This window comes from Hemicordylus capensis, chromosome 2, assembly GCF_027244095.1.
Source record: "Hemicordylus capensis ecotype Gifberg chromosome 2, rHemCap1.1.pri, whole genome shotgun sequence".
In the NCBI taxonomy this organism is placed as follows: domain Eukaryota; kingdom Metazoa; phylum Chordata; class Lepidosauria; order Squamata; family Cordylidae; genus Hemicordylus; species Hemicordylus capensis.
The window spans coordinates 244062698-244077758 of NC_069658.1; the positions used below are offsets into that span (position 1 = coordinate 244062698).

The following is a 15061-nucleotide window of genomic DNA, read 5'->3' on the forward strand; positions in this document are numbered from 1 at the left end:
GGCACCTCACAGGATCTAGTTGGCAATCTTCTGCTCAGGTGACTGTCCCTTTATTACAGGGGGAACCTTCTCCTACCAAACTCTCTGAGCAAATGCTGGCTCTCCCTCTCCCAACATGCTCAAGAAAGCTGAAACCCCCCTCCCTCTCATCTGTCAAGACTCCTTTAGAGCTGTCAAAAGAGAAGCTCACCATTAGAACATCTATTTTTCCTGAAGAAGGTCTCTGTTTATTACTCTGGCAGCATGTCCAAGTAGGCTTAGGAAAACTCTTGTCTGGAGCCCTGGAAAGTTGTTTCCAGTCAGAATAGGAAAGGAAAGATTGTGCTGTCGAGTCAGTGTCGACTCCTGGCGACCACAGAGCCATGTGGTTTTCTTGGTAGAATACTGGAGGGGTTGACCATTGCCATCTCCCGCGCAGTATGAGATGATGCCTTGCAGCATCTTCCTGTATCACTGCTGCCTGATATAGGAGTTTCCCATAGTCTGGGAAACACACCAGCGGGGATTCAAATCAACAGCCTCCTGCTCTCTCGGCATTTTGCTTCCCCGCTGCGCCATTAGGTAGCCCCAGTCAGAGTAGAGACTGCTAAACTAGATGGCTAAGAGTCCAGCCCCACATAAGGCAGCTTCATATCTTCAGGGTCTATTTATTTATTTGAAGTATTTGTATCTAGTACAATACTGCTCAGGGCAGCTCACAGATAATAAAGCTAATAAAATAGTATAAAATTAATAGAATTCAGTTAAGAACAAGACCCAACTAAAATCAGATTTACAAATTAACAACCTGTTAGAAACATACAAGGTTAAAACTGCTCACTTGGCAAAGAGGCACCTTTCAACGTGGCGATTCTCTTTATTTATAAGGGGAAGAATAACTGGCCCTATCCACCCCCGGCACAGTATCTCCAGTGACTGTTGCTAGTGTCTATCTTGTGTTTCTTTTTAGATTGTGAGCCCTTTGGGGACAGGGAGCCATCTTATTTATTTGTTATTTCTCTGTGTAAACCACCCTGAGCCACTTTTGGAAGGATGGTATAGAGATCAAAATAAAATAAATAAATATAAAACTAAAATGCCTCTCTACAAAGATGGGTCTCTTAAGTTTCTCTCAAACACCCTGAGGGACGGAGCATGGCAAAGCTCACTGGGGAGGGCATTCCAAAGCCGAGGGGCCACAAATGAGAAGGTCCCCACCAACTGGATTTCAGTCAATGGCAGGGCTGCGAACAGGGGTTGAGATGTAGAATGGAGGGGCCCTGGTAGGTTCACATCAGTGGATGTGGTCCAACATATATCCTGACCCCAAACTGCGTAGGGCTTTAAAGGTCAAAATCAGCACTTTGAATATAGCTCGGAAGCAAATTGGTGATCAATGAAAGCACTGCAGGATGGGTGTAATACTCATGATACAGTGCTCCCTCTAACAGGGGATCCCAGATGTTGTTGACTATAACTCCCATAATTCTCAGCCAAAGGCCGTCCCAGCTGGGGATGCTGGGAGTTGTAGCCAACAACGTCTGGAATTCGCTGCGCATGAAGTGATTAGTGCCCACGAGAAGCCCTGTGGCAGCATTCAGGACCAGCTGCAGCTTCTGAGCCGTCTTCAGGGGAAATCCCACGCAGAGCGCATTACAGTAATCCAATCTGGATGTCACTGATACCTGGGTGACTGAGGTCAAAATCAGACTTTTCAAAGTAGGGTTGCAACTGGTGTACCAGCCATAGCTGGCAAAAGGCACTCCTGCACCTGTGTCTTCAGGGACAGTGTTGGGTCCAGGTGAAGCTCCAAGCTACAAACTAGGAATGTGCACAGACCGGTTCGGAGGCCATTCTAAAGGCCTCCAGACCGGTCCGGTCACTGGGTGGTTTTGGTTCGGGTGGGGAGTTTGGGGGCTTCCATTAAGGGCGGGGGGGGGCTTTACTTACCCCTCCCGCGCTTTCCACACACTGCCGCCGTAATTATTGAAGAAATTGCTCCTCCGATGGCTGTTCCTATTTTAAAAAATGGCTGCCCCCTTGAAGCCCTGGCCCCCTGCTGCTGCCTTGAAGCCCCCTCCCACCCCCTTAAATCTCGCCCCGGGCCCTTAAATCATGCCCCGATAACATTAAGAGGCAGGCGGCGGGGAGATGTCCTCCCGCCCCCTTCCCTGCTAGGCTGCAAATGACTTTAGGAAGGCTTCTGCGCGCGCACGCGCAGAAGCCTTCCTAAAGTCTTTTGCAGCCTAGCAGGGAAGGGGGCGGGAGGACATCTCCCCGCCGCCCGTTTCCCTGCCGGTCTGCAAAAGTACTTTTACTTTTGCAAAGAACTTTGCAAAGAACTGTTTCTCCTTTGCAAAGTTCTTTGCAAAAGTAAAAGTACTTTTGCAGACCGGCAGGGAAACGGGCGGCAGGGAGATGTCCTCCCGCCCCCTTCCCTGCTAGGCTGCAAAAGACTTTAGGAAGGCTTCTGCGCGCGCACGCGCAGAAGCCTTCCTAAAGTCTTTTGCAGCCTAGCAGGGAAGGGGGCGGGAGGACATCTCCCCACCGCCCGCCTCTTAATGTTATCGGGGCATGATTTAAGGGCCCGGGGCGAGATTTAAGGGGGTGGGAGGGGGCTTCAAGGCAGCAGCAGGGGGCCAGGGCTTCAAGGGGGCAGCCATTTTTTAAAATAGGAACAGCCATCGGAGGAGCAATTTCTTCAATAATTACGGCGGCAGTGTGTGGAAAGCGCGGGAGGGGTAAGTAAAGCCCCCCCCCGCCCTTAATGGAACCCCCCACCCCAGTGCCGGACCGCAGCTCCGCGGTTCCGTGCACACCCCTACTACAAACTTTGTCCCTCAGGGGGAGGATGATCCCTCTAAGACCAAATCTACCTCCCAACTCAGGTTCAGACAGTTTTGTTTATTGCTTTTATATGCCACACTTCCTCCATCATGTGCCTCCCTCATTATCAAGAATGGAGGAGAGTTGGTCTTGTGGTAGCAAGCAGGAATTGTCCCCAATGCTAGGGTCTACCCTGGTTTGCATTTGAATGGGAGACTCATCTTCCCCTTAGGGGATGGGGCTGCTCTGGGAAGAGCACCTGTATGCTTGCAGGCAGAAGGTTCCAAGTTCCCTCCCTGGCAGCATCTCCAGATAAGGCTGAGAGAGATTCCTGCCTGCAACCTTGGAGAAGTCACAACCATATTATTCCTTTTTCTATGTTGAGGACTTTATTTTTGAAAACTAGTATATAAACATTAGGAGCATAGGAAACTGCCTTATATTGAGTCGGACCATAGGTAGATGGACCTATGGTCCGACTCGATATAAGACAGTTTCCTACGCTCCTAATGTTTATATACTAGTTTTCAAAAATAAAGTCCTCAACATAGAAAAAGGAATAACATGGTTCCCTGTACCAAAAGGGCCCACATTATGAAAAGAAACACAAGAGAGAGAGAAGCCAGCAACAGTTGCTGGAGAATCACTGTGCCGGCTTGAATAGGAACAGTTGGTTTTATCCCTTCTAAATAAAAGATATCCACCATTTTACAAAGATGCCTCTTTGCTCAGTTCCTTGTTCTTAAGAAGCTCACAGTCTATAAACAAATGCAAGGAAGATACCAGCAACAGCCTCTTAAAGGACACTGTTCTGGGCCTGGATAGGGACAGTCTCTCCCTCCCTGCTAAATATGAGCACTGTATTCTTTTCCAAGTATTCTTCTGAGGATTTATCCTCAAAACCACCCTTTGAAGTATGTTTGGCTGAGAGATTCCTGGCCCAAAGCCACTCAATGAGCTTCATCGCTGAGGGGGTGATGGAATCTCGATTTCCCAGCTTCTATTTTGATACTAACAACTGATTCACACTGGCTCTCTGGCCTGTTCATGGACCAAACCCACAGTGTTGGCATTTTTTGCACCATGCTCCCACCAGCTGAGTGAACCAGCCCTTACTCTCACCTTTCACAGTCTGCTACAAAAATATTTTAACAATACATAAATGAATACAATAAAAATCCTGCAAAGCCACAAGAAGAGGATGTGCATACAAAAAAAAAAAAAAAAAAGGTTGTGTGTATGTGTTGCTATTCAAAAAAGGATTGTATCTTCTAAAGCAGGGCTACTCAACTTGGGCCCTCCAGCTGTTTTTGAACTACAATTCCCATAATCCCCAGCCAGTGGGGTTCATGGGAGTAATAGGCCAACATCTGTAGGCGGGCCACAGCTGAATAGCCCTGATCTAGAAGAAGAAGAAGCTGTCTTACCCAGAGAGGCCACAATAGCAAAGTTCTGCTCCATGACTTTCCTGTGCAGGGCTCTTTGGTCCAGATCCAGCAGAGCCCACTCCTCCTCGCTGAAATGCACAGCCACTTCCTCAAAGGCCACCTGAAACAAGAAGAAGAAAACATGTTCTCCCTTGAAGATCACATAATGGTTCTTTCCCTTCTAAGCACAATCCAGAAAGTTCTTTAAGATGAGGTCACATAAGATGAGTAGGGGATATTCTCCAGCAGGTTTAGAAAGCACATTTATAGTCTGCTTTTCAATAAAAACATTCAAAGTGGTTTACACAACAAAGAATAGTGTTTTTTTTTAAAGGTTCTCTGTTCCAAAGGAGCAAGGGTGTAGGGTACTTAAAGGATCTCAGGCTCGGGTGCATAGGGTATGGCTTGGGCCCACAGCCTCCTCCATTTTAAATTTTATTTTAATAATTTTGTTGAACTACATAACATTACAAATTATAACAAAACATACAAGCCCTATCCATCCCCAGCACAGTACCCCCGGTGACTGTTGCTGGTGTCTATCTTGTATTTCTTTTTAGATTGTGAGCCCTTTGGGGACAGGGATCCATCTATCTATATTATTAATTCTCCTGGGTGTGCCTTAGAATGTGCATCCCAGCGCCCAGCTGATTGGCTGGGCGGCAGACGGGCCTGATTGGCTGAGGCGCACCCAGGAGGATTGGTCGCCACGGCAGCGGCAGGCCTGGCCGTAGAGGCAGCAGCGGGCCCAGCCCAGCCACAGAGGCAAGGCTTGGGGGGGGGGGGAGAAAGTTGGAGGGGCAGAAGTGGTGGTGGGGAGAAGAGGTGGCTGGGCCTGGAAGTGGAGACTGGGGCAGAAGGTGGGAGGGAAGAGGTAACCACTGGCCCCAAAGAGCGCACAGATGCTCTGTGCGGGGTCGACTAGTCTTATTTATTTATTATTTCTCTGTGTAAACTGCCCTGAGCCATTTTTGGAAGGGCGGTATAGAAATAAATAAATAGATAGATAAATACATACATACAAAAGCAGCTGATGGTACAAGAGAAATCCCATATACCTCCTTGCATGGACACTTATGCCGAATTATATCAATGCATCTAAAGTATGTGCTACAGCAAATTATGAACAGACTGAGCTGGAAGGCCCCTTATTGCTCAGATTATGCAGCCCGTGCCTAGTAAAGATAAGACAGAACTATTCTCCAAGTATCCCTCTCATTTGAGATTGCCAGAAAAATTCAAAATTTTCTGATTGTTTGAAAGGTAAACCAGGACGTAAGAACATAGAACATAAGAAAAGCCCTGCTGGATCGGGCCCAGGGCCTGTCTAATCCAGCATCCTGTTTCCCACAGTGGTCAAGAAGGTGGACAAATATTTATATAGTGCTTTTCAACAAATGTTGCCAAAGTGGTTTACAGATAGATAGATAGATAGATAGATAGATGAGAGAGAGAGAGAGAGATAGGCTCCCTGCCCCCAAAGGGCTCACAATCTAAAAAAGAAACATAAGATAGACATTGGAGCTCTTCTCACGATCACGGAGAAGAGCTCCGGGGCTGTCTGTGGGGATGAAGGTTTAACTTACCTTCCCTGCAGACGATCAGTTGTGGTTCCCTGGGCAGGCAGATCACCTGCCCAGACGAGCAGTAGCTCGCTTCGGGCTATCCTACGGCTTCCCCTGCAGCAATGGAAGTTGGGGTGCTGGGACGCCCCACAGCAGGTCACCCCCCAGAGCCCAAGTAATGCACTGCACAAGTGGGGTCCCCCCGCTGGGCTCTCCAGAGTGTGTCAGCCAAGGCTGCAAGCAGCAGCAGCTGACACACGATCAAAAAAATGAGGTTAAAGGAGTGCTTGCTCCCTTAACCTCATTTAAGAGGGAGGCTTCACAGGTGGGTTTGTCACCGTGTGAATAGCCCCATTACCAACAGCCACTGGAGGGATGCTGTGTTAGGGCTGGACAGGACCAGTTGCTCTCCCCCTGCTAAATAGAGAATCACCACTTTTAAGAAGTGCCTCTTTACTCAGTTGGCAGGAGATATCTGGGAAACCTACAAGCAGATGAAGGCATCTCCTCTCCCCTGCAACTGGTATTCAGAGGTCTCCTGCCTCTGAACTTGGAGCTAGCCTGCAGCCATCCAAACTAGTTAACCACCAATAGGTTTTTCCTCCATGGATTTGTCTGAGCCCTTTTTAAAGCCATCCAAGCTGGTGGTCATTGCCACATCCCATGGCAGAGAATTCTAGACATTAATTATACACAAGTACTTCCTTGTGCAGAGTTGGACAGACTGCGGAGACCCAAGTTCGAATTCCCATTCAACCATGGAACTCGCTGGGTGACTCTGGGCCAGTCACTTCTCTCTCAGCCTAGCCCACCTCACAGGGTTGTTGTGAGGATAAATACAGCCATGTGCACTGCTCTGGGCTCCTTAGAGGAAGAGGGGGATAGGAATGCTATCTGTTTCATTGGTTGACCCTTGGTTCTAGTATTGCGAGAAAGGGAAAAGAAGTTCCTGCTATCCACTCTCTCTAAAGGTAATGTGTGCCGTCAAGTCAATTTCGACTCCAGGCGCCCACAGAGTCCTGTGGTTTTCTTTGGTAGAATACAGGAGGGGTGTACCATTGCCATCTCCTATGCAGTATGAGATGATCCCTTTCAGCATCTTCCTATATTGCTACTGCCCGATATAGGCGTTTCCCATAGTCTGGGCAACATACCAGCAGGGATTCGAATCGGCAACCTCTAGCTTGCTAGTCAAGTCATTTCCCTGTTGCTTGTAGGGATCAACATATAAAGCACAGTTAGGCCTTGGACTTCTGGGTGAGAAATGGCTGTAACACTCTCCACACAACTGGGTAGGTTCACGCTAGCTGACCACAGAGCACAAGGTTTAGCAAGACATCACTGAATCTGCCATGTGGTCACCGTTAGGAGACAAACCTCAGGATGAGTTAAAGAATAAATAACAAACAACTTGACCAAAGACATGCCCAGTGATGGGAGTTACAAGAAGAGATTTTATTACCAGATCCAGACAAGAGATGGACCAATCACAAGAAACGGGTGAGTACAAGGAAGAACCGCCTGGTCAAAATAAATCAGCCATAAAAGGGAACAAAACACATCACTGAATATGATCTTTGATTCCAATGAGGTGGGATTATAAAATGTAACTGGATGAAGAAACAAGATTGACAGTTTTGTCAGTCCCAGAATATATGTATGCATGCTGTCTGTCATAAGCTTGATGTTGTAATCTATTTTGTATCTGCGCATTGCCAAGTGATGCAATAAATGTTACAAATGTTACTCTTATGCTTGATTTGCATCTTATTCTCCAGAGAGTAAACAATTAGAGAAAGATCCCTTTTCATTTTCTCCCCATTTTTTAGATTTATATCCCGCTCTTCCTCCAAGGAGCATGCTTATTTTTATCCTCACAATAACCCTGTGAAGTAGGTAGGTTTTGCTGGGCTTTTGGCCAGGTCTTGTTTAAAGGGAAATTTAAATTAAATGCAGTAGCAGCATATTAAAATACTCCTAATATTCAGTTTCCCCCTGCCCTTGCAATCACTACTTGCAACAGGTTTGTCAATATGTGAAAACTGGGGTGGGGAAGCCACTACAAAGAGTAAGAGATTGAGGGGTGAAATAATTATTTCACCCCTCAACCTCTCTCTTTTTGAAGTGGCTTTAAGAAGATTTCTAAACCATAAAAACACTTTTTGGGGTTAGCTAAGCATTCTTTTTGGGGGAATATTACCCACCTCTCTCTCTTGGGCCATTGCCCCCACTCACTCCTTTGAGCCCAGCAGTTGGATTTATTTATTTAATAAATTTATATGCCACCCAAAACATATGGCCCTGGGCAGTTCACAATGAACACAACATTTACACTTTAAAACAATTTAAAATTTAAAACAAGTTTAAAAAATATTAAAACTGTAAATCTAATTAAAAGCCTGGGTGAAGAAATGTGTCTTAATTGATTTTTTAAAAGTTGTCAGAGATGGAGAATCTCTTATTTCAGCAGGGAGCGCATTCCAAAGGGTCGGGGCAGCAGTGGAGAAGGCCCGTCCCTGAATAGCCATGAGCCGAGCCGGTGGCAACTGTAGACAAACCTCTCCAGATGATCTTAATGGGTGGTGGGAATCATAGTGAAGAAGGCATTCTCTTAAATATCCAGGGCCTATGCTGTTTAGGGCTTCATAGATTATAACCAGAACCTTGTATTTTGCCCAGAACCTTATCAGCAGCCTATACCCCTTTCAGTATAGGGGTAATGTGGTCTCTCCGAGATGACTCAGAGAACAATCTGGCTGCCGCATTCTGGACTAACTGCAGTTTCTGGACTACGTACAAAGGTAGCCCCACATAGAGCGCATTGCAGTAATCAAGCCTGGAGGTTACCAGCATATGTACCTGTTCTGAGGTCATTTATCTCAAGAAATAGATGCAGCTGGCGTATCAGCCGAAGCTGATAGAAGGCACCTCTGGCTGCCACCTCAATCTGGGGAACCAGAGAGAGGTTGTGATCCAGAAGCACCCCCAGACTGCGTATCTGTTTTTTCTGGGGAAGTGCAACACCATCCAGAACAGGCAGATCAAACTCATCTCCCAATTTCCAACTTCTCACAATAAGTACCTCTGTCTTATCTGGATTCAGCCTCAGTTTGTTATCCCTCATCCAGCCCATTACTGCCTCCAGGCAGGCATTTAGGGTGGTTATGCCTTCTCCTGACAATGTTGACATGGAGAAATAGATTTGGGTATCATCAGCATACTGATAACACCCTGCACCAAATCCCCTGATGAGCATTCCCAGCAGTTTCATGTAGATGTTAAACAACATCGGAGACAATATGGATTGTGACTGAATTGCAAGAGGGAGGGGAATTTGAAAACAAAGCTAATTCTGTGGGCCAGGGACCCAATCCTAGTAGGGCCCAAGCAATGCCCCGGTCTAATAATGCCAAATATAACTAAGATGCCCTAGTGATTAATGGTAATCATTAATCATAATCAATCTATCAGAAACTGGTAGAGAGTGTTGTTTGCCCAGACCTTGGATCTTTTCAGTACCAAGCAACACCCCTGCCAAGAGTCAAAGATAAACTGGAAAGGCAGTGTGGGGGGACCTGGATGGGTAAGTTTCTTCCATAAGGACAGCCCTGCTGGATCAGGCCCAAGGACCATCTAGTCCAGCATCCCATTTCACACAGTGGCCCACCAGATGCCTCTGAGAAGCCCACAGGCAAGAGCTGAGGGCATGCCCTCCCTCTTGCTGTTGCTCCCCTGCCACTGGCATTTAGAGGCATCTGAGGCGGGAGGTGGCCTATAGCCACCAGACTAGAAGCCACTAATAGACCTGCCCATGGCTACTAGTCTGGTGGCTACAGGCCACCTCCAGCTGCAAAGCCAAAGCCTTCAGTCCAGTGCAACACCCTTCCCCCACCTCCGGGGGGGGCCTTTCTTTGAGCCCTCTCTCACCACAGCTGCACCTGCTTCACCCTTTCTCCTCTACAACAGCCCCCATCCAGGACTCCTTCCTCCTCCTCCTTTTGAGATGCCGCTCAGGAGCCGGGCCTTGCGCTTGGCCTGCAGAAAGCTCTATTTCCATCCTCAGCACACCCGCCCGAAAGACCCCTGCCTGGAAACCCGGAGGAGAGCGACTGGCCAGTCCGCGCAGCCAATACTGGGCTAGACGGACCAAGGCCGGACTCGGCAGAGGGCACCTCCCCAGATGTTCCCTGCGTGCTCTTTTCTTCTTATGGCCAACAGGAAGGGCTTTAAAATGCTTTGGACCCATCAGCCCGGAGAGGAGGGCGCTCGCGGCCTTGCCGGGCGGAGGAAATGAAGCTCCGCGCGATCTGGGTGCAGGGGCAGAAATGGGCCACAAAGCATCTTCCAGCGAGCTGGAAGGGGCGGAATCGAACTTGCTCATTCAAGCCTCCCCCCGCGCCCATGCCTAGCAGCAGCTGCCTGCCTTGCCTGCCTTTGTTCTCTCTTTCTCCCCCCCCCACCCTTTCCTAGGTCTCCCCCCCCGCCCACCTGGTACTTCCCACCAACCAGCCCCCGCCCGCTTGCCCCTTCCCTCGAATGAACGTGGGACTCACCAAATCCCGGGGCGGGGAGACTAGAAAACAAGGCCCGCTTCCCCCCCGCCCTACAGAAGAAGTCTAGGAGACTCCGCTGCTCCTCCTTCGGGGGGCCTTTGTGCAGTTTCGTGGGGAAGCAGGAACTCTTGGCTCGCTCTCTCCGGGAATCGACCTCCAGCTCCGCCCCGAGGTGGAAACGCACAAAGCAGCGGAGGTGCAGCGGCCGCTCCGCCACCAGGCATCCCGTCCTGCCCTGCTCCCTCCTCTTCCTTCCTTCTTTGATTTCCTTCCTCTCGAGGTCAGAGAGCCAAGGAAGGTATGGAGAGCCTCCTGCGCCTTCCCCGCCGCCGAGCTACATTATGCAGCCGGCCTGCAGGTGGCGGCTGTGTAATGGGACGGGAGCCGGAACGAAACGCTGCCTCTTTTGTCTTTTCCTAGCTCTATGGTCCCCAGTGGATGATGCGCCTTTTCCCTCCTGTCTGTAGAGGGAGAAATCGGCTTGCCTTGTTGAGGCTCAGGCTTTGCTTTGTTCGCGAGAATCGAGGAGAAAGGAGAGCTGGTGGTGGTGGCAAGCATGAATTGTCCCCTTTCCTAAGCAGGGGTTTGCCCTGGCTTGCATTTGAAAGGGAGACATATGTGAGCACTGTGTAAGATATTCCCCTTAGGGGATTTTATTTTATTTTATTTTACTTTACTTTTTATATGCCGCTCTTCCTCCAAGGAGCCCAGAGTGGTATACTACATACTTAAGTTTCTCCTCACAACAACCCTGTGAAGTAGGTTAGGGTGAGAGAGAAGTGACTGGCCCAGAGTCACCCAGCAATTATCATGGCTGAATGGGGATGGGGCTGCTCTGGGAGGAGCATCTGCATATTTACAGTTACATTTTATATCCCGCTCTTCCTTCAAGGAGTCCAGAGCGGTGTACTACATACTTAAGTTTCTCCTCTCAACAACCTTGTGAAGTAGGTTAGGGTGAGAGAGAAGTGACTGGTCCAGAGTCACCCAGCAAGTCACATGGCTAAATGGGGATTTGAACTCGGGTCTCCCAGTCCTAGTCCAGCACTCTAACCATTACACCAAACAAGCAGAAGGTTCCTAGTTCCCTCCCTGGCAGCATCTCCAAGATAGGGCTGAGAGAGATTCCTGACTGCAAGCTTGGAGAAGCTGCTGCCAGTCTGTGTAGACAATACTGAGCTAGATGCTTCTAGCTCAGTCAAGGGTCTGACTCAGTATATGACAGCTTCTTATGTTCCTATGTACACTGCCTAGAGATGCATATATCAGGTGGAATAGGAATATGATAGAAAGATAAATTTGATAAATAAAAACAAAGAAATCCAACTGCCCTTTCTGCCAGCCTCTCTCAGGTGAAGGGTATCCCCATTCCAGTGGGGTTATAGATCTCTTGCCTCTGTCTTTGGTTTATAAAAGGATGCCTGGTTTGGAGAAAGTGGCTAGAGAGACACTTTTTTTTCTGATGGGGTTGGTTATGTTTAGTCTGGAGAAGAGAAGACTAACAGGAGGCATGATACCCATCTTCAAATATCTGAAGCACTGTCACAGAGAAGACGGAGTGGGTTTGTTCTCTGTGGCTCCTGAATGCAGGACTAGAACCGGTGGGTGGGAATTACAAGGAAGCAGGTCCAGGTTAGAGATTAGGAAGAATTCCCTAACTGTAAGAGCCTTTAAGAGTGGAATAGTCTGCCTCTTGCAATGGTGCTGCTCTCCTGTGCTAGAGGTCTTCAAACAGAGGCTGGACGGACATCTGTCAGGGATGCTGAAGTAGATTCCAACTCTCAGCAGGGGGTTGGACGAGAAGACCTTCAAGGTCCCTTCCGACTCTGACGTTCTAGGATTCTTGGCTTTGCTGTGCTAACTTAACACCTGTCGTGTGCTAACTGAGCAAAGAGGCACCTTTTAAAAGTGGTGGCTCTCTTATATGTAGCAGGGGGAGAGGAACTGGTCCTATCCATCCCCAGCACAGCACCCCTCCAGTGGCTGTTGCTGGTGTTTACCTTTATGTTTCTTTTTCGATTGTGAGCCCTTTGGGGACAGGGGACCATCTTATTTATGTATTATGTATTTTTCTATGTAAACTGTGTTGAGAATTTTGTTGAAGAGCAGTATATAAATGTTCACAGTAGCAGTAGTAGTAATATGAGGGACTGAACCTGGGACTGTCAGCATGCAAAATAGCTACTGTGTCACTGAGCACTGACAGTCCATCCCTCCTATGGTTCAGCACAGGGTAGACCTCTTTTTGGTAGTGGCTCCCAAACGCTGCAATGTCCACTCAGAGAGGGGCCACTTGCCTTCTGGCGAGCAGCCTGGCGGCATCAGCTAGCCAGCCGTTGATGTCTGTTGAGTTGGTTTTAATTAGATTTACAGAATTTGCCATTGTTTTAAATTGTTCTATGCTTAACGTTTTAATTCCTGTTTCAATTTATGATGTGGTTGTAAACCGCCCAGAGACACAAGTTTGGACTGGAACAGTATATAAATATGCTAAGTAAATAAATGCCTTTGCATTCAGTATATCATGTGTAGTTCTCCTCTTTGTCTCCGGTTAAAGCTCTCCGGTTGTGGTCACATCCTTGCTAAGTAAATAAATGCCTTTGCATTCAGTATATCATGTGTAGTTCTCCTCTTTGGCTCCAGTTAAAGCTCTCCGGTTGTGGTCACATCCTTCCCTAAGTCTCACACCCACTGCCTGGGCTGCTTGGATCCCACAGCTAGCCTCCTCTCCGTTGATGTAGAGTCCCAGAGTTAGGGCTCTCTGAAAGCTCACACCCACTTGTGGCCCTTTCTTGGATTCCAAGATCAGGAGTCCCTTGATTTCAGTATCCATTCTCCTACCAACCTAGAATCTGACTCTAGCCTTATGTCAGGGTTAGCATTTTTTCCTCTGGCATCATCTTGTCCTCCTGGTAGTGGATACGTTTCAGCTTAGGCAATCTGAGTTCTCCTCATGATCATGGAAAGGCACTTCAGCACTCCAGGATGTGTGAAATACATACACCCTCACATCCTGATACCATGTGATGGCTCACTGGTCCCATGAGAAAGATCTTGGATAGCTCCAAGAAAACATGGCACCACTGTGCAACCGCACTTTCCATTCTAGGGATAGTGGTCAAAAATCAAGCTCCTAATATGATTATGTTCTTATACAAATACATGGTGCGGCCCCATTTGGAAAACTCTGTACAATTCTGCTTGTGGTATCTTAGATGGGATACTACAGAGCTGGAGAAAGTGGCAAACGGAAGAACCAACATTATCATTAGCCTGGGGCACATTTTGTTTGGAAAGTTCCAATGCATGTGCAATCTGTACACAGCATATTATTATTATTATTTTTAACATTTTATATCCCGCTCTTCCTCCAAGGAGCCCAGAGTACTACATACTTATCTCCTCACAACAACCCTGTGAAGTAGGTTAGGCTGAGAAAGAAGTGACTGGCCCAGAGTCACCCAGCAAGTATCATGGCTGAATGGGGATTTGAACTCGGGTCTCCCGGTCCTAGTCCAGCACTCTAACCACTACACCACACTGTGTATGCATGTACTAATCTGCACAGATGTGCCATTATTTGTGTAGTACACTTACAGTGGTACATTTCCTATGTGAACATAACATCTGAGGGAGCCTGTATACAGGTTCACTTTTAAAGTGAATGCACATACATTAGGAACATAGGCAGCTGTCTACTACCGGATCAGACCATTTGCCCATCCAGCTCAGTATTGTCTACCCAGACCGGAAGCGGCTTCTCCAAGGTTGCAGGAAGGATTCTCTCTCTCAGCCTTATCTTGGAGATGCCAGGAAGGGAACTTGAAACCTTCTGGATGCAAGCAGGCAGGTGCTCTCCCTAGAGCGGCCCCATCCTCCAAGGGGAATATCTTACAGTGCTCACATATAAACTCCCATCCAAATGCAAACTAGGGTGGACCCTGCTTAGCAAAGTGGACAATTCATGCTTGCTACCACAAGACCAGCTCTTCTCTCCATTCATTCACACACAGAAACATGTATGTGTGTATAGATATCTGTGTGCAAGTGGAACAATGTCTGAATAGGGCTAGGGATGTGTCTGGTTTTGTTTTCTATCTCTCCCTTTCCAAAACAGTCAGTTCAGGGACAAGATCAAGTTCTCGCCTTCCGATCCAACTCCCAGAACTCTACTTCCAGTCTACAGGCAGTTCTGAAGGTGAGGGACACAGTTGTGTTGTCTCTGGAGAAATCTACATATTGGGGACCTGAAAATATTTGGCTGTGACAGATGGGGATAAATGAATGACTCTCTAAAAAGAATCTTGTGGTACCTTAAAGATTAACACATGTATTGTATCAGCAGGTTTCATAATTAATACAAGTTTATAATGTGTAGTCTTTAAGGTGCCACAAGACGCTTTGGTGTTCAGGCCACTACAGACTAACAGGGCTGTTACCCCGCTGGGAAACAAAACCAAAACCAAGAGTTAGCTGCTGTGAAGGCTTGCCCTATCAATACCCAGGGGGACACTCTATACCAGTGACTCTCAACATTTTTGGAGTCATGGACCAGTACATTCTTTGTGTGCAGTTTCCCAGACCAGCAGTTAGTAAAGGGGTCTCCCCATTGCTACCAATCTGATAGGATGCCTAATCACCATGATGAATTGCCTTCCACATAGCAAGTAGTGTTCCTTCCCTGAGCCTGGGACAACTTAGATAACGGGGA

At 47.7% G+C, this 15061-nt stretch overlaps 1 protein-coding gene across 1 annotated transcript in view; it reads right to left on the reverse strand.

Annotated features, from left to right (window-relative positions):
* Positions 1-10752, reverse strand: part of LOC128347585 (zinc finger protein 850-like) — a 32454-nt gene extending 21702 nt beyond the window's left edge. Inside the window, exons 1-2 of the mRNA XM_053302536.1 lie at positions 10351-10752; positions 4233-4353 (exon numbers count right to left, since the gene is read on the reverse strand). Of these exons, the coding sequence (XP_053158511.1) occupies positions 4233-4266 (34 nt within the window). The 5' untranslated portion in view covers positions 4267-4353; positions 10351-10752. The remainder of the gene's footprint in view (positions 1-4232; positions 4354-10350) is intronic.
* Between the last annotated feature and the right edge of the window lie 4309 nt (positions 10753-15061).